We start from the raw sequence: 24,097 nt of genomic DNA, 5'->3' as shown, positions 1-24,097 counted from the left end.
GCTGACAGGATTCATCGCCGTGTTTGCTTTTCCTCCTACACAAACAGGATCAAAACTGCTTAGTATTCCTGCGGCTGTACTCTGAACCATGTACCATCACCACAGCGGGACAAATACAAGACCAACATGACACCGGCGCGACGGGGAAACACCAACGGAGGCGGCGGGGGGCGACGCCTCGCTGCCCCCGCTGTCCATCTGACTGATTTCTTCATTAATCAGACCTGCAGAGACCAGCTGAGCTTTTTTTTTCCTCCACTTTATGGTTCTGTTGTGTCACAGTTCTGCCTTGTTTTCAGTCAGGATCGATGGTATACGTGGAAACACCCACAGTAAACATTTTACTCAGTAACGGCGCTGGTCTAACATTTAAATGTATTGGCTGCTGGATTTACAGGATGTGATCATTCCTGCACCACTAAATGTCCAGTAAAACGCTCGATAGTTGACTTTAAAGTGAGGAGCAAATTGAGGTCGGGGGGAGAAATAAAAAAACAGCCGAGAGATAAAGAGACGGAGCTTCAACTGCATGAGAAAATAAGTTCTTCTACTGGCTGCATGTTGCTTTAAACCTGTGAAACACGTGGTTATGTGTTCTCCAGGTCAAATCCAGAACAAGCTTACACTGTATTCACAAAAATCAATGAGGTAAAAACAACTTCCAACTAAGTAGATGTCCAAGAGGTGTCAAAGTTTTATGCAGTGTCCCAAATTTTCAGAGGAATCAGGGTTGTAATTCTAGAAGCAATATGTTGAAATGTGATGGAATTAATGTAAATTCACATATTTTATTTATGGGTTCTGGGTCTATAACTTATAACAAATACCAAAGCCTTCATGCAGCCTATCTTCATATGTTTCTTTTAATAATGACACAAGAACAAAAATTAATCTCTGTTATCTTGTATCAAACACATTTTTAACGTCTTTCAAACATTTCTGCCAAGAGTAGCAGTGATGGATGAAATCATCGTGTTTCTTCCCTTTTTATGAAGTCAAAAAGAGAGACAGAGGAGAGACAGGAGTGACAGAGTGAAAGACAAAAACACAACCGCTCCGCTCGACTGCCTCTCTGTTCCCGATGTGCTGCGCAGGTCTGCAGAGTCAGCAGAGCTTCAGCGCGGCCTCATGCATTATAAATGAGGGAGATGAAGTCATGATGACGGGAGTTTATCTGGCCACAAAGCTCGACACTCCATCGCTTCATATGAATCCAGAAAAACAAAATCTGATGTTTGATCGATCCCCGATGGGTCAGAACGAGGCCACAGAACTCCTGATGGACCCGTGTGCACTCACCCCTATACTGTCCTCCTGTCTGTACTGCTTCCAGTTGTGTCCCGTGTCGCTGAACATCAGCAGGTACGACGTCAGCCAATCGGAGCTGCCGTAGCGACCCTGCGTGGCGACGGCGGTGATCTTGGTCCGCTCGCCCAGGCTGACCTCCAGCCACTGGTACCTGTCTGAGGTGAGAGGAGACCAGCCTCCAGCTCCTGCAGGCGGAGGAGGAGAGAAAAGCAGCATACGTTAAGTGATTTACGACATCGTGTGTGTGTGTGTGTGTGTGTGTGGGACGAGACGAAATAAGATTTGGTGGATGCTGGAAAATAAATTGCATTGCTTGACCTTTAATTCTGAACTAAAATCACACTTTTCTGTTGAAGAAAAATTGATTGAACCACAGCAGACATCTTTAATCCCATTTTCGAGGCTATAATGGGATATAAATCATACTTCGTGAACTCTCCCGAGGAATTTAAATCGCACACATTTGCCGGGTGACCCGCGGTGGCATCAGGGATTTGTTCTGTTCAGATTGATCCGAGAAACGCATGCATATATGCATGAAAATATAAAATACAATCAGTGTTTGATATTTCACTTGTCAAAGCAGCTAACAGAGCTCAGAGAGGGGTCAAATCATCTGTGACCAAATATTTTATAAAAGCAAACAAAACAAGATTCCATATCAATGAGAAGAAGTCTGAAAGTTTGTACACTTTTGAGAAATAACTTACAAACATTCCTGGATCTGTTCGAAGTGTTTTTACCCAGACCGCAACTTGATCAAATAAAATAAATTAATTTCTTTTCTTTCGATAATCTTACATACAGTAAAAGGATTCAAACAACTGAAGTATATCATAAAATGTCTCCATACAGCGTCACCGGTGTAGTTTTTGGAAGTCCCGAGATCCCAAAGTGACTTGAAAGACTTTATTCAACATGAAGTCAAGCATGTTCACATGTGGTGAGCTAACACTTTTAGCTTAGCCGTGACTGCTACTAAGATTTCAACTTGAAAAAAGGTGTTGGTATCATCTTTTCAAAATCAAAGTTGGGGATCTCAGAGCTTCCTGAACCTGGAGTCATGGTAGGGTTTGTTGTTGTTGTTGTTGTTGTTGTTGTTGACCCCTAAACTGTGTTTAACAGCAGAGAAAACCACGTAAATGTTGTTTTTTCAATTTGAATTTTATGATTTTTCCTGAAGTGACCCAAATATTAGAAAAAGGGGAAATATTGCCTTTATTCATATTTCCATGGAAGCTGTGCATCACATGGGTACAGAGATTGCTGAAATGCTGCCCTTGCGTTTTCTTGTGGACAGCTAATCTGCATACTTTGCATATTGATGACGCCATCGACCCACCCCTTGAACAACAACATCAACAATGGCGGACAACGTGCTTGTGTTTGTGCTGCAGAAGATATTAAACATATCATGGTTACTAGGGCAAAATATTACGCTGCTCTGCCGCTGACCAAAAAAAGATTATGGACGACCGACGAGCCATTTTCATCTCCTTCTTGTTCTGCTTGGTTTCTCCTTTGGATGCAAATATTCTTGAAACGATGCCGAGGAAGACGGGGGAAAAAGATCATTCTGGTACATGTGGACATGGTCTCAGTTACACACAACAGAATACACACACACACACACACACACACACACACACACACACACACACACACACACACACACACACACACTGCTGACTGATCTAAGACAACTAAAACCTTCTCGCACAGGTGTACCGTCATCTGTCCACGACCCCGTGCACAACTTTCAAAGATCAAAGTTCAAACAGTTTCACACACAAACATCAAAAGCGTGTTTACTAACACTTCTACACTCAGAGTGTAAACGTGCTGCAGGTGACAGGTGGTGAGTAGATAATTACCGAACTAAGCTTCATTTTTGAGCGAACTTTAAAGACATAGCATGAATGCTGTATACTGACAGGTGGCAAATTAAAGGGAAAACCTGAATGCAAGAATTAGCTGAGAATCGTCTCTACCGACATCATCAAAACACAGAGTGGGAGAAACCTCTTCTCCAGGTCGGTGTGTTGACCTCAAATGACGTCGCTTCATGAGATATAAAGCATTTCCCACACACAGAATCGTTGATTAGAGGATCGTGGTGCCGAGCATTGATTGGATTTACAGGATTCCTTCATGTGCCCGTCCTTCCTCATATCAAACCAATCGATAACAGGGTGTAATGTGTAATGTGATCGATCGCACTGAGATGAATTATTGAAAACGTGCATATTTCAGAGGGTTTTTTTTCTGCCTCAACATATTTAGTTCAGCACTACATTAGGGCCACTTATCGACATACACATACTATAAAATGCATAATTGAGTAGTATTTAGTCTTTTTTGTGTGTGCTTGTGTGCGTGTGTGTGTGTGTGTGTGTGTGTGTGTGTGTGTGTGTGTGCAGGAAAATACATCGCCGGGCCAAAAACGACTCAGCGCTCAAACACCAGATGGACGAAATATGAAAGAGGCTTCTGACCAGCTTCCAACTGAGCATGTGCGTGTGCATGTGCATGTGCGTGTGCATGTGTGTGTGTGTGCGTCAGAAAGCTAAACACTCAGACCAGACAGACGGAAGACCAGATTAAGGGAAATGTTAAGATAAGGTTAAAGGTGCAGTGTGTAGTTTTTTTGGTCAACAACAGGACAACGCAGTTTCATACCGTTTTATTTTGTATACATGTGGCGGACCCTGCCACCTTTCTAGCTTTGAGTCTAAACAGCATCATTTCATCGTGTCACAGAGTCTCTGCCGGCACATACGTCTTCTCAACACTTTCTTGAGACCTCCTCTTTGTGATAACTGCAGGGTCTGTCTTCTCTCCTCACGTATGTTTTGCCCTCTGTACAAGTTATATCACAGCACACACTGAGTGTCAGGTAAGTTCAGGAGGGGCAACGGTCAGAACTTCTACAGCTTCTGTTCCCAGTCAGAAAGTGCCTCTGAACAAACGTGTGGCGGCGGGCGGAGAAGAAAAATCTCTGCAGGGAAAATGAATCAGTGTCAGTCTGCTGGCTGCTGGAGCCTGATCTTTAAAGAGCTAAAGGCCAAAGCTAATAAGCACTTGACTAGCAGACGTGTCCAGTGACAGAAGAACAGAAAGGAGCAGACTCCCTGACCTTTACTCACGAGGATTACGCTGCGGAGGGAAAGAGAAGGGGATCAGAGGGAAACCACTCAGACGCTGAGAGGCATTACAAAGATTTACTGTGTCCACCCTGTCAGTGTAACTGAAACTAATATAATGGAGGTGAACTGATGGCTCGCGGTCTGAACATTTTCTGTCACGGCTGTCACATTGAATCAAAGAGATCTGCTGGCTTCTATCCGCCCCCCCTTTGTGTCTGTCACGGTTCCACATCTAACCAAACGTTGAGAAAGTAAAGAATAATGGAGGTTAGGAGTGACGACGCCGCTCTGACGGCCAAAATTGATGAAGCCTCGATCAGATGAAACCAGGTGAAACACAGGGACACGTCGATTTATATACAGCGTTACTTCTGTTCTGCTTTGTTTTTCTCTTCTCACAACACTGTACATATGATCTGGTTAGGTTTAGGCACAAATATCACTTGGTTAGGGTTAGAAAAACATCATGTTTTGTCACCACAAACACACCTGCAGATGGTTCAACGCCCACTGAGAAAACGTCTGTGTTCTGTCAGCACAGATGTGGCTTTCCACCAAAATATACATGTTTGGTTATCACAAACATGGCTAAAAAAATGTCTGCAGAAATGTCTTCCTACACTGTTTGAATGAGACGCACCTCTTTCTATTGGATCTCAGTGGAATTTGTATATTTCATGACTGTTTTAACAAAAAAATCCACATTTTTTATGAGAAGACTGGCAGTTCTATTCAGTAGCTTCCAGGGCATTTGATCCTTCAACTCAAATTCAGTGCAGAAATGTCCTTCCTATACTGGCTGAATGAGACACATCTGCGTTTATTCATTAACATACTCTGCTACTCTGCTAAAAAAAATGTGACGAACCAACTCAGTCTCAGCTTATTAAAATGACATAAAAGCTTCCTCGCTGCAGCACCACACAGCCTCCTGACCCTCAGTGAGTTTCCAGTTTGTACCCCCCTCACGAAAAATGTGTTTTCAGAGTTTTCCCATTTAGGGTGACGGACAGCTACAGAGAGACAGACGGTTAAAGAGAGAGAGAGAGACGCTGTTAGAGGTACAGTGAGCCAGACAGCGAAGCAGGACAAAGACAGACAGGCAACTAAAAAAAAACACGGGGCCGACTCGTATGAGTGCCAGGTCCAGAATGAGCGCCGGTCATTTGCATGAGAATACAAAGTCTGGAGGGTAATTTCAGCAGCCTGATAACATGTCAGTCTGACTGAGAGTCCAACAGGAAGCTAATGGGCTCGACAGACACAGCAGCCAGCTGGAAAAACACTGCAGGTGTTTTCTCTGCAGGTGAAGCAGGACGGATTTACATTCCTCTAAATGCCACTCTGCAAAAAGGGCACGTCAAAAAAGTCAAAATGTCTCATTTCAGGATGATTTAAATCTTATTTATACTCGTATTTTGGTTAAGAACAACTAATTTTACAACTGTATTATGATGTGAATTGGTTATCAGTGTAACTGGAATACTTTCTGTAGATATCAACATATTGCATGAGAGTTACAGAGTCGTTTGGCTTTGAGAGCAACAAGCTGTAAACACATCACTGACACACCGACAGCTTGATACAGCAGCCGCGTACAGAGAAACTCGCTTTATCTCAAACAACACCTGGTGGAAACAGCAGCTGAATTCTCCACCGCGTTCACCAAGCAGTCGCTTTACTTTGCCTGTTGTGCTGATGCCGGGGTCAGGAGGTGGATTCCACGAAGCTTTTAGGAGAAACTGAAGGCTGTAAAACCCAAAATAATTGTCACGGTGAGACTTTTCAACACAGCAGGAAATGTCAAATATCTTTCTTTTTTTTGTTGCCATGAACATGGACGGAAATGTCTCACCTTCCTGTCAGAAATATCTGCACATATTCAAAACACACGTGGCTGCAGATGACTTCACATTGAAAATAATTTGTCACCACAAACAGCTACAAATGTCGGACTCGTCCCTCCACCTCCTGACATGAGAGCCAGGTAAAAAACATGATATGACAAGACGTCTTCAAAGTGCTGGGAACATTTTTTATTTCACCATTAACAAATCTGTAACAACTGGTATTTGTGATGAATTGTTTTGGAAGTCCTTTTTTAAACGTGATTAGGGTTCAGGAGTGTGACTTTAAGGGGATTTGTGGAATTTATTTTGGCTCAGAAATGCTTCAGCATCGTACTCCACAGAGAACCACTGTGGTGGAATTAACAGTGGTGCTCTTTTAAGAACACAGTATGGAGATCAATACCTGATTAGCTGACCATTGTCAGTCTGTCAGTCCACATTGACAGGCTCCAGTTAAAGTTCCAGTCCACCGTTAGATATCAATCCTTTGGGAAAATGAATACAGCGGCACAATTATTCTTTTCAAGACCTTTTTTCGGCATAATTGCAGCGGTGTCACTGATAACCGTCAGCATCGCCCACCGAAGACGGAAGATGTTTAAACAAGAGGGCTGCTATTAACATTTGGCAGGGAGGCAGAGCCGGCTAAATTAGTTTGCACAAATGGAAATGTGACTGGAGACAGAGTGAAACTAATGATTACTGCAGAATGGAGACTGTAGAAAGAAAAAAGAAGATGGACAGGGACAATTTAGATGAGCGGGAGGGAGGAGGTGGAGGAAGGAAGGGAAATGGGACACTGAGAGAAGAAAATGGTGGAAAATGGCAAGATGTAAATAAAAGGTGGAAATCCAAATGAAGACTATCATCCTCCAGTCCAGGACTCTGGAGAAAGACCATTTATCACCAATCAATACATCAGACGTCAGACTGAGAGCCTCCGCTGTGATCTCCACATCAGGTCAGAGTCTGAAGCACAATGTCAGGTCCTCTCGTGTCGCTGTGGAGGGGAAACTGCTGCTGGGTTTCTATGTAAAAATAGAACTGAGGTTGTTGTTTCCCTTTGGCAGAACTGCAATGTTAAAAAACATCAAATGTCCAACGCCTGTTTGTCCAAGGACGTGTTAGGGACACGGAGAAGGTTGCTGTGATGGAAATGTCCATGTTTCAGCTGGTCGGTCGGTCGTTCCGCTGCTTTGCTCCAGACTTTATCATGTCAGTAACTATAAGTTTTATAAACATCACATCTTGAAATGTTCACCGTCCCCTGAGGATGAAGCTTTGTGGGTCTGGTGATTTCTTGACTTGCATCAGCACGAGGTCGACAACTACAGGACGTTCGTGGCCTCCTCAGGATGAGCTGTGATGATTCTGAGTTTTCATTTCATCGGGTCAAACCTTCGATTTGTCCAGTGTTTTGGTTGATTACCAGAAAATCTACAAAACTACAGCCTGGGAACACGACAAGTCTGCGAAGCCTCATTTTTAACTGTTCGCGCTGATGCAAACAACCCACCTCCAGTTCAGACAGATTTCTGTGAGAGTTGGTTTGTCAGGTCAATTACAATAAAAAAAATAAAATAAATAAAAACAGTTTATCTAGGTCACACGTCAGACAGTGTATCATGCTTTGCTATCTAGCCTCGCATGTTTTCAGAAGTGTTTAGCTATAATACAAGATCATCAGGAATCAGGAAATCCTCCCTGGCTCGACCCTAACGTCCAAATATTGTCAATTCTAGTCAAAACGGTGGTTTTACACTCCGGTTAGACTCATGTTAAAAGACAATCGTTCAGTATCACAGACTTGAAACCACTTTAATGGTTGAAACGAGCCAAAAATTCACTTGCTAGTTATTAGAGACGATCCAACTTTAACAAATTGAGGCTGCAGGTCCTGACTGGAATACATAAAACTCAAGCGAAACAACTTCTTGTGCCCTGAAACATGGTGGTGTGATTCTATCTGCACACCCCTGTCTGTACACAACATGTTCACATGACCATAAACACACGTATGATGTTATATACTCCAGCTGCAATGCTCTCTGTCTGATTAAATCCCTTGTAATGATGCTGTGTAGGTGGTTTTCCAAGACTCTGCTAATCTCTGTTCACTTAGCGGGTAAATGAATTGAGAGCAGAGCTGCTCCTCAGAGGACAACTGGAGGAGGCAGAGCGTTAGCCGCCGCAGCAGGAGATGAAAATGAGATGGAGTCGTTCATTTATTCATTGATTTCCACAGCGAGCAGCTGCAGTCGCTCGCCGGGCTCTTTCACCATGAATGAACTGCTGAAGATGACGATGTGACCCACACAGATGTTCTTACCCACATGTGACATGAATGTTATCGCTGTTGTTAAGTGATCTGTTAAACTGTTTTTTTTACAGGAGCTGTGTCACTAACCAATCACTGACCTAATGACCATTTAATTGTCATTTCAACTAACTTTGCTTTGTTATATGCGTACACATGAAGAGCAACAGTGTCAGTGATTGTAACGAGGGGCAGGAAATGAGAATTTCCAGTCGAGGAGTTACTCAAAAGGCATCACATTACTGGGACTCTTCCACTGGCACTGTCAGCCACGCTGGATTTGCACTCCAAGTTGTGCCAAGCTGTGCACTCTCCCCTCATCTCGAGACGCCGCGGACCCCCGTCTACCATTCAGTCAAACCGTGTGTTGCAAGACTTTACTCATGTCTGCGCAAGAGACCAGAGAGATTTTTTAAAAAGTCTCTTTGTGCTGAGCTCACAGAACATTTGCAGCTTCTAGCTGAGTCTTTGTGGTGTGAAGTTTGGTTTCTCTCCGTCTCCGTCTTTTGTACTTTCACTATCACGTTCGCTTTAAGCTGTTTCAGGGAGTCGTGTTGAAGAAACATTTCTTCAACTTTTCTTTACCTTAAAATAACAGCTTCATCAGGCAGGTAGCATTGTTGGAATGGATACGCAAATCCTTGTTTCTCTGGGCTGATGTGCCGAATCACAGCGAGTCAAGTCAAGCCAGAAAAGCTTCATCTAGTCTATCGGACAAATTTGTGTTTCTGCCCCTTTTTTATGGTTTCTCTGTATATCATTATTGAACATCAGTGTTGTACTGGCTTTGTGTAGAGGTAAGGACTTTGCTCTTTTCAGGGAATGTAAAACAATATTTGAAAATGTATCACCAAGGCTTTGCAATGAGATACAAGGTCATTGGGTCAAGGTACGGAAATGGAAATTAAAACCCTGTCTGCTACCGAGAGCCAGAAGCTCCACACCTGCATACAAAGTGAAAAAGCTTTTAAGTGGTTCTTAAGTTGGGCAGAAGTTTTTCTTGTTTTGTTCTAAATTGAAAAGGCAGAAGTCACTCGGGGTGGTTTAAGTGTCTAACCGTGTTCATGATGTGAAGAACTTCTTGAAAATATCTGAGGAAAATGTCCAAAGGTCAGAGATTTCAACTACAGGTGTTCACATTTCTTTGATATCTTCTCAGATCTGACATCTCTGGCTCGCCCCGTCTCTTGTCACAGTTAATAAAAGACCAAGAAATGTCAGGCTCATTACAGGAGACTGGTTCTGGATCAGTAAAGGGTAATTATGAGAATTAGCTCTTACGGTCTCTACTACGTGACCTCGAGTTTCAGTGCGACCCCGTTCTCCTCCTCCTGGCAGCTTGTGAATCCGACTCTTTCTAAGTTGAAGCTACCCTTTAAATATAATTCAGTGTGCAGGATGCTGTTAAAGGAGGAACAATCCACTGTTAGATCAGCAAGCAAAGACACGAAGACTGCTCAACCGTCAGACAAACGGAGGACAGAGCAGCGTTCTGCAGGATCTGCTTCCTAAACTTTCCCAGGTGGTGGAAAATCCTTCGGATCCAGATCAAACCCATCTCTCCTTCCCAGCTGATTCTAAGCTTTGATGTTGGGATAAAGTGGTGAAGCTGGTTCCCCCCCCCCTGCAGAAAGCTCCACAACAAAACCGTGATCTTTCTTTTTTTTTTTTTTTGTCAGAGCCTCACATCAGCATCCAGCTCAGGACTCCCTGCTGCGTCAGACAAACAACCATCCACACGTTTCCTTCTGGCGCAAACCTTCGGTACGAACAGCAGCAGCCACAGAGAGTCAGAGATGACAGAGAGAAGCTGTTGCTTGTTATCTCACCAGTGAATTGTCTACAAGTCTGTGTGAGTCCATTAAAAACTTTCCTGTTTGTTGTGTGTGGTGTTCAGCGTCCACTGAGCTAAAGTGAACCAGAGCAGTTTGTCAGTAACAGAGAGGAGATGTGGCACCGCTGCGTCGTCTCTGTTGCCTCAGATAAAACATCACACTTCACCGGACGGACGCAGACGCTCACAACCCATCTTTGAGAAACAATTACAGGCAGAGCAAACGATATTCTAACCCCCTAAAACCCTGAAGACAACCACAACAAACACATCATTTCAGCCTTTTTTTCGAACTCTTCCTCACCTTCTCTCCTGTTGAGTTTGGCGAAGCCCGGAGCGTGACTGCTGGACAGCTGGGAGGAGCTCCGGAAGGACGACGGCGGCAGATTGGACACCAGCGCGCTGTCGCACACCTCTGTCGACCAATCAGAAAGCAGAAAAACAAGCACACTTAGTTCAAACATTTCGAGGACAAGGATGGTTCTCGACTTTTTTGACAGGATACGAGCTGAACTGTTTTCCCCCAAAAGCTGTCAGAAGCTCTGTGAGGGTTTCCAACATCGATCTATAGGAGTAACCCACACACTAAATTATTTATTTTTCTTGGAAAAAATAAGCCTGCAGATGACCTGTAACTGCTCCCAGTTCAAATATAAGAACAACATGACTGAAAATAAACACTTGACACTTGTTTTTCTGAGGAAATATCAAGGCGCCGGGCAGAAAAACGCCATTTCATGACCTCAAAACGCCCCTGTCTGAGAAAAGCAGGGGAAAAACCTCATCATAGCTCTTTATTCCCTTATTCACAGTAACTTTTTGCACATGACACAGTCAAAAACAAGTGCTGAGGTGCAAAAACTGTCACTCGTCTACACGGCCGCTCATCGGCTGTTGTAACACTGACAGGCTCTTGACGGACATGTGGAACTAAAAGGCTCAAAACTGATGCAACAGAATGAGAGATTTTTCATTCCTCACAATGTTTTTACTGCTTAAAGGGCTAATGCAACTTCGAGCTGCCCGCCTGGAGCAGAGACGAGGAGGCTGCAGAGGTCTCTCCTCCTCACCCACGCAGTTTTTCTTAATTTTCAAACCTGCAGTCTTCAGATTGCTTTCACTCGAGGCAGTTTAGTCCGACTCAATGCAGCTCCCTCTGGAGCCACGAAAGGCTTTAAACCACTTTGTTCAAATAAGCAGCCGTGCACCTAAAGGCGAGTAAACAGACTTTGATATGTTGATTGAGTGGAGTTACAGACAATAATGCCTGAAACTGAGACGCTGATCTTGGATATACAGCTAATTATCATCAGTTCGGTTGTATTTCGGTTCTTTTTTTTCCATCCCACACTCACAGAAACAGTTTTATCCAGTGATCTGATGCTAACACAAACATCTCAAGTACACACTCAAGTAAAATCACGTACTTTCTTTCTGGACAAACATGACAAAAATCCAGGTTTTTATATCCAGAGAAAACAGCAGCGTGCGCTCATCTTTCAGAGCGAAAGAGACACTCAGAACTGCAGCGACGGTCGAACAGACGTACCAAATAACACTTATCCTGAGTGATGCGGCACTTAGAGGTGCAGAAAGGCAAGAATACCAGAAGTAACAGAGCAGGAGTGCCACATTTTTAAGCCTGTGATAAACGCCACTGAGCAGCTGAAGGGGAGAGGAGTTTTATCACAGATCTGCAGGTTTGAGTGGAAAACAGGCCTTTGACATGACGCCTCAGTCTGTCAGCAGACGCAAAGTAATTGTCTCCTCTGTTAACACGAGTGTAAATAGCGAGAAGTGTTTAAACTTTTCACCAGAGTCAGAAGCACAGATCGGTTAAAAACCCCACCGAGGATAACTGGAGGTCCATCATTCTCCATCTTTGGAGCCTGAGTGAAAACCTGTTGAGTTGCAGAGTTTATCCAGTCAGGATTTGATGGTTTCATGAGAGCAAAGGCTGCAATTTTCTAAAAAAAAAAAAACAAAACCCAAAAACCTGTTGATGCAGTGAACGTTAAAACGCAGAGTGTCAGAGCTGCCTCCACTTCAGTGTTCAGCAGGTGGAAACAGGTCTTTCAGCTGTAAAGGCTCCGTACGAGATGAATGAACAATGTAATAACGTCCACCTGGATGAACCAACGGTGTAATTGTGCCAAGATGGATAAATGAAAGCTGTAATCGTGTCGTGTTGTGGAGATGAATGGCGTCCTGACCGGCTCATTACAGGCTGGCTGCTGACGGAGACGGATCAGCGATGTCAGAGGGAACTCTTACATGGTTCACACTTAAATGGTTTAGGGACGACAGGCTGCAATAAAAACGTCATATATCACACATTAATGCCGTAATTAATGTTACCTAAGCTGGTTTTAATTGACTTCTCTCCTTCAGAGTCACTTCCCTGTGGCTCTGAAGCCTCGCCTTTGGCAGACAGTATTTGGCCGTCGGCATTTTAGGATTTTTTGGAGCCAGAGGTGATAATAATTGGACGAGAGCGCAGAGCTGGAGAGGATATCTTGATTGGATCGGCCTGAGAACCCGAGGACACACTGTGGTAGCCACAACCTAAAGCACATCCTGCTTTATCACCGATTTTACTCGAAATAGGACCAAAATTTTTAAAAAAAACTATACTTGAAATTAGTGATCAAGAAGTTAAACTTACCAGGAATCTGGTCACTGAGGTAATAAATCAAATGTGAAGAAGGGTCGTTTTCTCATAAGCTTATATGCAACATGCAACCAGTTGAGTCGCCTCCTTCTGGCCATTAGATTGAACTCAGATTTGAGGCACTTTTGTGCAACCTATTCGCCAGAATAAATGTAAGCTAAGTCTGTTTCTTTGTGTCTGTTAAAAGTTTGAACTGCAGTTTGTCTCTCGCTTGTGTTTATGTTCTGGTTAGGTCAAGGCACAAAAATTACCTTTTTGTGGTTCGGAAAACAAGATGGTTTGGATTTGTTATACCCTCTACGGTCTCCTTCAAAAAACACCACTTCTGTTGCCTCTAAAACAGCCAGAAATGTCCCCAGGTGTCCTTAAGAATATCCAGTGGTGACTCAAACTACGTCGGCCGTTTGCCAGCCTTGTTGGTTTGTAACCTACCAGCATCCGCTCCACCTCCTGATGTAAAAGGTGGAGAATAACCACATAACATGCTCGTGATATGCCACGTTTAGTTCAAATGTCAACCTCGGACGTATCTGTGGTTTGCAGACACTTTAACTGCTGATGTTATTTCCTGCCGACTGCTGCTGCTCTTTTATTGGCTCCCATTTTTAAGATCCAGGAGCTCGGGTCCGGATTTTTATACAGTCAGTGGTTAAAAAAAAAACAAACTGTAGAACGGGGGACAAATAATCCACAACATATAACAGTAAAAGACACACAGCAGAGATGGATGTTTGCTTTATGAGATGGTCAGCAGTCTGCACAGTGTAGCTGTGATTCACACCGACACACTCACAGATTTGTGACCATCAGCTCAGTAAGTATTCATGGCTTTTTTCTTTTCCTCTGTGGCTTCACGCCGCCTCCGTCTGAAGCCTCTCTGTTAATGGACGCTGTTCTCCACCTCTGAGACAAGAGCCAATTACTACAGCTCTGACAACAAGGTGTTAGATTTGATTACTCCGTCAACATCAGTGCACTTCATCTGAACAGCACAAGGTCTTCATCCGCCTGATGAGCTCAAACTTTAAAGAGGAGCGTTAGTGCGTTTACAGGGTGAGATTTAAGATGAATCTCTGACATTTGTAAATTATTAATGTCATCTCTATTTTTCTCCCGTTAAAAGTTTTGCTTTTTTGGGGGTTATTCACATGAATTGAGGGTCTGAGGACAGAAGATGAGGAAATGTGATCGTGAATTTGGGCTTTAATGGATCAAATTGATTTGATTTGATTCGACTTTTTAAGCTTTTAGCGAGGGGAGCATGTACATCTGAAGTCAAACCAGAGCTAAAAGGAGGACAAAAGAAGTTCAGCACAACAACCTCACAAGTTAATAATAATATGTCAGCTGTTGTTTCTTCCCTTTTGTTTAGGAAGAGTTTTACAATCAGTGAATATTTAGTCCTGCAGCTTGAACCTCAGTGACGCTGCGGCTCTGATACTGAGTCTGGAGTCAGTTTCTTCAAGCGTCTCGATGTACAGTCACATCACACTTCAGACTCAGTCTTAAGTCATTCTTTTGTTAGTGACCGAGTGATTTCGAGCCTCATACATATTTAACACCGCTGCTTTACATGCGGTCCGACTACTCAACAATCATCTGAAGGCCTCCAGCTCTGTGCTCGTCTGAAGCTCCTCCTGATAGTCTTTATCCCCGCAGGCCTTGGGCCCCACAGACACTTGTTACTGTGGGTGGTCGGGGAGCCCTCAGCGTGAAACGCAGGTGAATTACAGCCGTCTGAAGAGGTGAAATGAGAGGGACGGCTCTCCAGAAGCGAGTGCTGTAATCCCTGAGGAGATAATGTGTGGTGAGAGCACATCCTCGCTGAGGTAACACTCAGCACAGAGAGCGAGAGAGCAGAGGAGTTTAAAAACACCGGGCAGCTTTTCCTCTGCAGAGCTTTGGCATTTAAGAGTGGACGTCCCTGACAGTGTGACCAGTGGAGCACAAACACCGACAGCTCAGAGGGAAATGGAGCTAAATGTTGAATACCTGCTGGACTCTGCAGCCACCGAACCTCGACAGTGACCCCGGCTGTGTAGAACAGAGAGCTTTTCCTGAATATTAAACTCCTGCACCTTCCTCCTCTGCACGAAAACAAACGCACCTTCTTTCTCTTTTTTTTTCAGTCGGCCTCGACTTCTTACGGTGGGCACATTCAGTTTCCACTGACATTTATAGTTTGTCGACAGCAGAATAAACCATGATTCAAGACAAAGAGCACTTCAAATCCAGGAGCAACATTTATGAAAAGAATATGTCGCTCCGGGAAGACACGATTCTTCAATCTATCACAGAATATGAGGAGCGACTCTGCGCTCTTATCTCCACTGATCTGCAGAATAAGAGCATTAGCTGATCTAATACTGGCACGCACGAAAAAAAAAAGAGTTTCTGCCTCGGGTGAAACAATAAAAGTCAAACAGAACTCAGTGAGTCAGCAAGGGGCAGGAAGCTATTATGCTGACATTTGAGTGATGGGAAATATCTTTTCATTTTAATCAAATATCCTCCTGGACACACATCATTCACCCTCCGGCCGGTTCATCCGCACATTCATCGTCAAGTTTGTCATCCTGAAATGACAAACGGCGACAGTAAAAAAGATTTTTTTTTAACGATTGCGGGTGTTTGAGGCCTTCAGACTCTGACGTGGCAGACGATAATCACTGCATTGTCCACTTCTTTACTTTTTTTTGCTGAGTACAGAGCTGAAAAAAACCCTGAATACCGATGAGCTCCATCCATCACCTCAACAAACAGCAGCGAAGCTGAAGGTCCTGCACTCCGGAGCTCTGTAAGCCCCACAAACCCAGAGTTCAGCGCCTCTCAGTCCACTTATTTAGCCATTCAGAGCTCGTAGCGGTAAGCAGGATAATGAGGCTCCGTGCGACGGTTGTTGCTGCTCCAGAGCACTAACAATCATCCTCAAGCAAGAAAACGTCAATGTTCATTTTACTAATCCGCCAAACTCTCTACCTCCAGTCTGACCCGCGGGGGGTTTCCGGCCCGCTCCTCTCTGCAGACAGCACACAAACAAACAGTGAGATACTTTCTTTTTCTTTAACTTTTGTCAGCACGGTTGGTTTTCTGACTGTCACAGCGCTCAGAGCTCACGGTTAGTAAAAAAATCCAATGTCATCCAACAATGACTGTTTTGTTTACCTACCCAACGAGGCTAATCTTTTCCTCAACATAACCACATTGTTCTAGTTACAAAGAGCGAACTAGACCTCACACTTCCTGAACGAGAACATAATTGGACTGTTTTGACAGATACTGTGGTTTGCAAGATAAATCGTGATTAGCGGAAATGGGGATTTTGCACATCCCAATTTTCATTTTCATCTTTTTGAAATTATGATGATGTGACATTTATTGGGGTCTTTACCGAGACACATGTTGTCTTACATCTGGAGAAGAAGATCTGTGGACCAGGGAAACTTCAGTTCTTCAGAATTCAAGACAAATCATCACATATTACTTGCTGCCTCTGTGATTTGGACATTGCACTTGGTCTTCTTGTGATTATGAAGAATTGTGCAGGCTTACTGCAGAATACACTGAAAAGCAACCTATTTACATGACGATCTAAATGCTATTTAACATTTTACACGACATCAATATGGAAAAAAAACACATTATTCCAATCTCAAAAGAACTGAAAAAAGATGAGCACAAGTATCAGAATAAACTGTATATATACAAATTGTTGTATACATGGAAATATACGCAGTTGTTATTTACTATTTTACAGTTTGTTATTCCCCCCGGTTCTTTGAAGAACTACTTCCCTGCATGACTTCCTATAAACAGACACCTCTGGCTGGAAGCTGCCAGACTGTCTGACAGCTACCAAGCCGAGACGCTCAGCACCTTCTCACCGCTAACAAAACTCAACGTTTGTTCCTCGTCTGCAGCTCCTCATCCAGCTGTCGAACACACTCTGCATAAAGTCGATTCTGTCCAGCCTTCAGGATTCATCCCGCTAAGATAATGAGCTCTTTATGTACATGCAGCGCGATATGTATGTGCGAGAACACGAGCCCACACAGACACCCGACGCATGCAGCACTCATTAGAGCGTTACATCATCCGCAGCTGCCTTTGAAAAGGACGGAACAATCCTCCTTCGTCGAGGCTCGTCACACCGAGCAGCCACGTGGGCGGGCCGCGTGGGAGACAGACATCAACTAAATGAAGTGATCAAAACAGCGACGGGCCACATCAACGCTTTAAATCTCTTCATCTTTAAACTGCCAGGTTCAGCTCACGCAGGGGCGGGCAGAGAGTTGAAACAAGCTGCCGAGAAACAAGCCGCTCGCCACGACTTCAGCTGCCGAGGCGCAGATTCATCCGCTGTGAATAATAATGCCAGAATTATGCAGATTTAGAGGGAAAGCTGCGGGCTGCATCACTCGTACTAATGGCTCCAGGAGGAGATATGTGTAATATAATATCTACTAATTCACCAGCTGCACTAAGTAAATAATTTGAATATGTTGGCTTGTAAATATCTTTTTAATAGAGAGCGAGCAGAAGACCAACTCGTCTCCATAGGGGAGGAAAAAAAAAAAAAAAAAGAAAGAAATTTTGCTCTGTCATTCAAAGAAAATACACAGCAGAGGGATATGTGCATCATCCGAGCTCCTCGGTAAATCTAATTTTATTTAAAAAATGAACTAGTGAATTGGACACTGGGGATTCATAAAGATTGAAAACCCTGCAATGCACCAGGAGAAGAGCTTATGGTAAAAACTAGTTTTATGCAAATGAGTGCTGGAGCAGCTCACTGCACTTTCTGTCTTTTGACTCGTGTGTGAAGTTGCAGCTCGGCCATACATCAATATATTAATGCTCACGTTGTTGTGTGACTGTATTCGGTTGTGTCACAGCGCTGTCTTCTCCCGGTCTCAAGGTTATACTTCTGTTATTGTGAAGCCAGCAGCTCAAGCGAGACGCAGGACGAAGAGGAGGAAGTTTTAAAACTGTCAGAACTTTTTGGGGAGAAGTTCTGTGAGTCGGTGAGAAGTTTTAAACATCTGTATGATGGCACAGAGACAGACGGTTACTGCAGAACAGCTGGGAGGAGACCGGACGGGAAGGAAATGTGAGTCGGATGATGGTGGAGGGAAAGTGGAGGGCAAGATCGGCTCTCGAGTGGCTGCACTGCTTAACATAATGCCAACATGAAGGATGCATTCTGGTCCACTTGCCAATTTGATTGACTTTATTTAGTCTTGCGTGACGGCTGTTCTTCAAACTCTGGTGCAAAGAGGCTGCTTATCAATAGGCTGCGGAGATTGTGGGCTATAAAGAAGGCTACAAAATGATGGTAGAGGCACATTCAAAGGCAGGTACAGCTGAGCAAAAACCTAAATTAAGTACAAGACAAAAACAGATGAACTGACAAACAGAGAGGGGAAAGAAACAAGTGAAACTAATGAGGCAGTCAAAAAAAAACACAGGCAGAAAGTGGAAAGTAAAACGTGACACACAAGGAGAGAAACTACAAAATAAAACAGAGGAATAAGTCAATCAAAAACCCAAACAATGACAATTAACTGACATTATATTGATGCTGCAGTGTGAATCCTCCTCTAACCCAATCAAAGACCAGAGACCGAGCATCTTAAATCTTAAAGTGCTGCTGCTGGCCCCACTCGTCTCGACGCTGAGCTTTAAACGACACATCCACACAAGGCAACACCGCACCTCCCTGCCTCATTTACTTTAAGGCTCAGCAGATACATCACCGATCTATAAACCACAATTGTGGGCCAGTAGGGAGGCTGGTTGGTGGGCAGGAAGAAGAAGAAGAAGAGGAGATCTATCAGGGGAAATCTGGTTAAGGTGAGGGGAAACATGCTCGCTGTAACCTGAGATCTTTTACACCTTCAACTGGTCCACAGAGAGCAAGAAACATCTCCGCACTCGCAGCGCAATAACACATGTTTTATATCAGCTCCGAACCGGAGAGATTGGATGTCGTGACCGAAGGCATCTGTGTGCGCGCGCGCGTGTGTGTGTGTGTGTGTGTGTGTGTGTGTGTGTGTGTGTGTCGGCCTTTTTACGCCCTCGCTAAACCGCAACAGGAGCCGCAGTCGCAGCATCCACTTAGTAGCTTTTTTTTTTTTTTTTTTTTTGACTTTACAGCCGTCCTCCCTCAGGAGACATTAGAAGATAAGTGCTCTTTAAAAACTTCTCTGCAGTTAATGTGATGTTCTCCGTCTTCTGCTGCCTCTCAGACGCTCACAGCTCCCGAGGCTGGAAACACACGGGACACTAAAGATCTCTCTAACTCAGAGGGAGAGTGTTTCCCGTCCTCTCTCCAGAAGTTGTGGAGACGAGGCGCCGATGCAGAACTTTTAGACTGAACTGCTAAAACCTTCATGTGACAGTTTAATTGGGGTCGACTGGGGCAAAAAAATAAAAAATAAATAAAAACACTGACAGACACCAATTAGGGCCACTGGTCAGAAATAGTGGATATGCTGGTGAGTATCGGCTGTCAGAGCGTGTGAAGGATGATGTCTGCGATGTGAAGGGATAGAAATTTAAGTATGAAACGATTATACAATGTGAAAGTCTTGATCCGACCGGACTGAAGATCTGTTACACCACAAACAACGCAGAGTGACAAATGACTCTCTCCACTCAGAACCGGTATCACACACATTCGTTCTCTGCCTGCCTTTAATTTAATCTCCCGCCGAAGCTTGAGGTCAATTTTTCTTTTATCTCCGAGTAGATAATGCAACAACTAAAGCAGAAATTTGATTTGTTGCTTTGTTTAGTGTCTCCGGGTTGGAATTCATCACGCTTGTTGTGATGTGAGCGGTCAGGACCTGGAAAAGCTCCTGCAGCTGCTGAACACCAGGACCGGCCCGCTCTGAGAGCCCGGATCAGGTGGGACCTGGGTCGGAAGTGAAACAAACGCTGAGTCCAGAACAGTGAGCAGCACACTGAGATTGAGGGACTGATGGGGGAAAGTCATGTTCATGCCATCGTCACTACTTACTTATCTCTGATGGATCGAAAAGATGTAATTTTTTGTTGGTATAAAAAGCAACATTTTGCTGCTCTGGCTGGTTGTAGGTCCACCGGATTGCAGTCCAGTGCGAGGGTCCATCCGGGACTCGTGAAACTCAATCCAACTAGTCAAACTAGTCAGTGCTAATTAAGATTTGTTTACCGCGTCAGCTGTTTGCCACCTCAAATGTTTTCAGACACATATTTCAGTGACATGCACGCGTCGCTGCTCTGATTGAGGCGCTTCGGTCTGTGACTGCTGATAAAACCTGTTCAGAAACACTGATACGCATTTGTCAGACCTTGTCTGATGAAACCTTTACGTTCATATCATCGGCAATCGAGCACGAGATCAGGTACAACAGGGCAAAGACTCAAAGACGGACGGATTCAACTAATCTCATATATCTGATCCTTTTTTTTTGCCTTTGGCTTTAATATTTATACCAGTGCAGTCTTGCAGGAAGCCGATGCTGAACACTCACACCGGCGGGGTGAAATTGTGGAGGCGGTTGAGAATGTCACAGCAGGAAAACAGACACGGGAAACTTTTAGCTACACAAAGTTTCTCATCCCTCCCTCCTTCTCCCTGTTTTCATTCAACTCTCCATCCTCCTTCCACTTTCCTTGTCTTCCTCCTCTCTTGCTCGCCTCTCGTCTCCGTCTACATTTCTCACTTTCCTTCATACCTGTCGTCCTTCCTGTCTTTGTCCTCCTCCACCTCCACCTCCTCCTCCTCCGCTGCCTCCTGCTGTCGCCTTATGAAGTCACATCATCTCTGAGATGTGTGGCGGTGCATCCAGAAAGCAGATGGCGGCCCGTACACACACACACACACACACACACACACACACACACACACACACACACACAGCAAAGTCAGCGAGGGATGAAATGGGAAAGGCAGCAGAAAATGTCAGCGCAGTTGTGAGAAACACAGAGGGAATACTACAACCAGACAGCCGGCCGACTCTGACCCCTAAAGTTTATCCTCTCATACTTCACACCGCTCTTCCTCCTCTCCTCCTCCTCCTCCTCCCTCCTCGCCTCTGTTCCTTAACTCCGATTAAGCTCCGTCCCGTTGTATTGAAATTCAGCCTCGCCGTTCTGTCTTTAATGGCCACTGACTCAGCTCCGTCCTCCTCTCTGATGCAAACCGACCGGCCCTGCTTGCTTCTCATCAGCAGCTGCCAGAGAGCAGCAGCAGCCTGCAGAGCTGTGGTCACCGGGTTCAAAACAACACACAACAGAGAGAGCGTTAAACTGTGATCCTGCTACACCTGAGAGCCTGAGCTGCTGGCGTATGAGAAGAAATAAATAAAAGCCTCGTAAAGAGGAAGAAAAATATCAGACGTTCAAGCAGCGACCGGCCGGGTGTGTGGAAATGAAGAAGAGGCAAAGGTTTTGAAGTTCTCTTTAACTTCTCTCTTTTTTCAATCCTGACACAACTACTAGAGACGTTCTCAAGACACTTTGTCTTTTGTTTCCTCCCTCTCAAGCTGCACACAGGTGTAGAGGATGCTGCAGGGAAGCGGCAGGGAGTTTCTAATAAAAAGAAAAAGGAAAGGACTCGTATTGGAGGCATTTTTCTGATACTGGTGTCGGTATCGGAACAACCCTGACAGCTATTTCTGTCGCTTGTTGTTTGTAACACTGTGAATATCTTTTCAGGAGAGAATGTCTGAACATGTGCAGCACATTTAAACAAAACTGTACCAAGTGTAGCGCTTCAGAACAGGAACATACACTGCTGCCTTCAAACACAAAGTCAGACAGCAAACCTTATAAATACAGGTGAATGAATCGTGACTCGTCCGGATCTTTAACCCGGGTCTTTAAAATAACCTGTGAGTCGCAAATCTCTGGTATCATTAACTCGAATCGCTTGAGTCCAACTATAATCAAATCTAAAATGATAAATAGCGACGTGCAGAGATGTAAACATTGCAAAATCGTAACTAGCCTGCGAGCCGATGCCGGAAACACCAGTAACTCACATCTGCAACGAGTAAATCCACAGAACTTCCTGCTACGTTAGTGGATGAGAGACAGTGGGCCAGTGGGTTCAGTATCTTTCCCAAGGACACTTTGACATGCAGACCAGGGGAATCAAACCAGCAACCTTCCGATAACCCTTGAGCCACAGCCGCCCTCACATCCTTTCAATCACTGATCTTGATTTTGCCTCCGTTTTTTTTTTTTTAAATCACCTTACTATCAAAATTGTTTTAATCACAAATCCACTAATCCTAAAACTTGCATGATAAAGGTAAAAAAAAAATAAAGATTATCATAGATTTGTTGTTATGTTCATACTCACTCCATGATTTCATGCATAATTTGCACACAAAACACAGGAAACCAATGACCAGTACATTGGAGATGACCACAGGTTTAATCTTAACGGTAATTATTACACCATCACACCTTCTCACCACCCTCAGGCCAAAGTTTCACCACTGCACACAATCTATCAGACTGATTATTTAAAAAAAAAACAAAAAAAAAAACTTCTACCCTCTGTTATAAAATACTCTAAACTTTTTGTGCTCTCTGCTCTCTGAAGTAATGTGTCATCTTCTGCACCAGCTGAAGCGAAGACTTCCCCCTCCGTCTAGCCGGAGAAAAATCCCTGCAGTAATAGAGACCGAAGGAGCATGGTGACCTTGGTAACTAATGCAGTTACAGTTGGTAAGTTTAATGTCCCCAGTAAAATATCCAATTACGAGAGTCATAACTAATGTATCCGCCGGTGCAAATAGAGTTGTAAGAGTAAAACCCATTTGTTGCTCGAGTCTGCCGCCCCGCCGTGACTGAGTATCATGACCTCAGCCGATGAAAGCGGGTATCTGAAGTGACAGCGTGTCATCTCCAATGTCTACAACGCTACGTGATAGATGGCCCTCATCTTTGTTTTTTGGGGAGGGAGCCAGACTTCCTCTGGGGACGGCCTTGAACAAACGCAGCAGGTCCTGATATCAAACGGATGGACAGCGGTCCTCCGTCAGCTTCTCAATTACGACCCGTTCACGGGTTAATAAATCCTGATTCATGACTGGTGGCCGCGTGTTCGCTCTGTAACCTTGACTTCATCAGATCCCATTCATGGCTCCTCTTTGCCTGCACGCATTTCCATAAATGACACTAAAGAAGAAATATGAAGGCGATTCATCCTAGGCCACTTCCCTTTTTTCCTCGCTGAAGCTGCCCTCTCATGAATCACAAAGGACCGGGAGGGTTTACTGGGAATTTTGCCACATTCACACCAAATTGCGATGGCTTTGCTCCTCTCAGTGTAAACCACCAATTCACTGAGAAGCAATCGCTTCCCATTAATCAAGGCTTCACCACACCTGAAATGAGCTCCAGTATTTCAGCATTCTTATACCAGATTAATCCTTGAAAAACATCTGGGATGCTTCAAGAGCTCAGAGATTTAATCAAACACTCCTAATATTCCCCCGGAGCCTCCGCGGCTTAAATAACCAACTCTTTCTTAAGGCACTGAATAGCCTTCATTGGGTGAGTAATAACACCCCTGAATTTACCATTCGGCCTCCAGCATCTCAATAATTTAATGTTAACTCATATTAAATCCCCTCACAGCCTGCAGGAGCTGAATAATCAAACCGTTTCCTTCTAACACTGAGCGTGTGAATAAACCAAAACCATGCAGATCACACAGCCTCATTAGCCGAGACACCGGTCACCAGGTTCAAGGCGAAGAAAATATGATTACCTGTCCATCACGTCAGTCCTCATCAAGTTTAATCACAGGACAACGGGGCAGAAACCGCCTGAATATGGATGAATTTCACCTCCTCGACAGCCTCCATCACCTGACTCTCACCCACAAACAGATTCTTAAGAAGTTGACTTCTGCAGGCAGAAAGTAAAACTGACTACAAAGTCTAAATTTCATTCAGTTTGGTAGAGGAT

General features: G+C 44.2%; 1 protein-coding gene across 2 annotated transcripts in view; it reads right to left on the bottom strand.

Annotated features, from left to right (window-relative positions):
• LOC119011853 (contactin-associated protein-like 4) overlaps positions 1 to 24,097 on the bottom strand; it is a 97,565-nt gene that overhangs the window by 62,514 nt on the left and 10,954 nt on the right. For both annotated transcript variants that reach the window (XM_037085283.1, XM_037085284.1), the window contains exons 2-3: positions 10,760 to 10,870; positions 1,300 to 1,493 (exon numbers count right to left, since the gene is read on the bottom strand). In XM_037085283.1, coding sequence (XP_036941178.1) covers positions 1,300 to 1,493; positions 10,760 to 10,870 — 305 coding nt within the window. The remainder of the gene's footprint in view (positions 1 to 1,299; positions 1,494 to 10,759; positions 10,871 to 24,097) is intronic.

This window comes from Acanthopagrus latus, chromosome 21 (assembly GCF_904848185.1).
Source record: "Acanthopagrus latus isolate v.2019 chromosome 21, fAcaLat1.1, whole genome shotgun sequence".
NCBI classification, from domain to species: domain Eukaryota; kingdom Metazoa; phylum Chordata; class Actinopteri; order Spariformes; family Sparidae; genus Acanthopagrus; species Acanthopagrus latus.
Note: the sequence above shows the minus strand (reverse complement) of the source record. Positions and strands in the feature narration are given on the sequence as shown.